This window comes from Pteropus alecto, unplaced genomic scaffold, assembly GCF_000325575.1.
Source record: "Pteropus alecto unplaced genomic scaffold, ASM32557v1 scaffold86, whole genome shotgun sequence".
NCBI lineage: Eukaryota > Metazoa > Chordata > Mammalia > Chiroptera > Pteropodidae > Pteropus > Pteropus alecto.
The window spans coordinates 33,933,989-33,935,193 of record NW_006442109.1 but is presented as its reverse complement, the minus strand read 5'-3'; the positions used below and the strand labels follow the sequence as shown (position 1 = coordinate 33,935,193).

The window sequence follows — 1,205 nt, the reverse complement described above, 5'->3', positions numbered from 1 at the left end:
TCTCTCTCTCTCTCTCTCACACACACACACACACGTGTCAAGGGCTCGATGTCAATGATGTTTGCCTAATACTCATCCTCAGGCACAAAACCTCACCTGCATCTTTCAGCCACTATGACATCCCATATGCTGAAGCCATTTAAAATTTTCTTTTTCTAACGTAAATTTATTTTCCTATATTTCATTCTTTCAGGCTTGTTCTTCACTGGACAAGAGCTAAACAATGTGATAAATTAACAGTAACAGTAGCTAATGTGTAAATAGTTGGCTTTGTCTGGAAGTACCTGGGGGCATTTTAGCAGTTTGCTGGGTACAGTACCTTAATCTGAAAGGACAACTCACAGTTAAATGCCAGGCCCCATCACAACCTGGCAGAGGAGGCGATTTAATCGCTTCTCAAGTATACTGTGTAAAGGCATCCTATCCTATCCATCCTGTTGCGGCAATGTTTACTCTGGCCAACCATTCTTGAAGGAAAGTATTCTGAAAATGAAAGATGCCTGTTAATGTGGTACTTACAAGGTATCTTTCAGAAGACACGCTGACAAGGATGAGGTCATCTCCAATTCGAACTTTTTCTCCCTCGGACCTCTGTTTGGAAGCAGGATGTATGGTCCACCAACAGGCTTCCCCTACATAAAGGCTCCTCGAGTTAGTCATTGGTCCATAGAAGCCAGCGTTCTTCACTCCCCTTCCTCCTGATGATAATCACACATGCCCGCATGCATGCACACATACTCCATACTTCAATTTCTACTTATCTATAAGCATTCTAGTTAGCCCCACATCTGCTCTTGTCTATGTCTATCATTCTCATTTTCTCTAGAGACAGAAAGACAGTGTTGGGAAAGGCTACTGGAGGCTAGAAACTATAGAAGACTGAGTATTTTTAATACGTATAGAAAAACACTTCCTTTATAGGCACTTACAAATCTTTAAGAATTGACTTCATTGGTTAATTGACCAATCACAGACTTTTATCTTTGCTCCATCCCTGCCATGAAATTCTAAAACATCAGTACATCTACTAAAAATAATCAGATTTTCAAAAGACCTAAATCTACAAGGACTAAGATAGCAGGTGAAAAGAAATTGACATTTTGGGAAAAGAAAAGCAGATAAACAATTCTGGCCAAGAAAAAGTTAAAATTCAAGTTTTGGGGTAAGAAAATGGAGGAGAAGCCAATCTCAAAAAAAAGCGCCAT

The 1,205-nt window shown here is 39.8% G+C and overlaps 1 protein-coding gene across 1 annotated transcript in view; it reads right to left on the bottom strand.

Moving 5' to 3' along the window:
• The window catches only part of RYR3 (ryanodine receptor 3), a 331,058-nt gene that overhangs the window by 267,059 nt on the left and 62,794 nt on the right, over positions 1–1,205 (bottom strand). Inside the window, exon 6 of the mRNA XM_015595855.2 lies at positions 520–632. Within this exon, the coding sequence (XP_015451341.1) occupies positions 520–632 (113 nt within the window). The remainder of the gene's footprint in view (positions 1–519; positions 633–1,205) is intronic.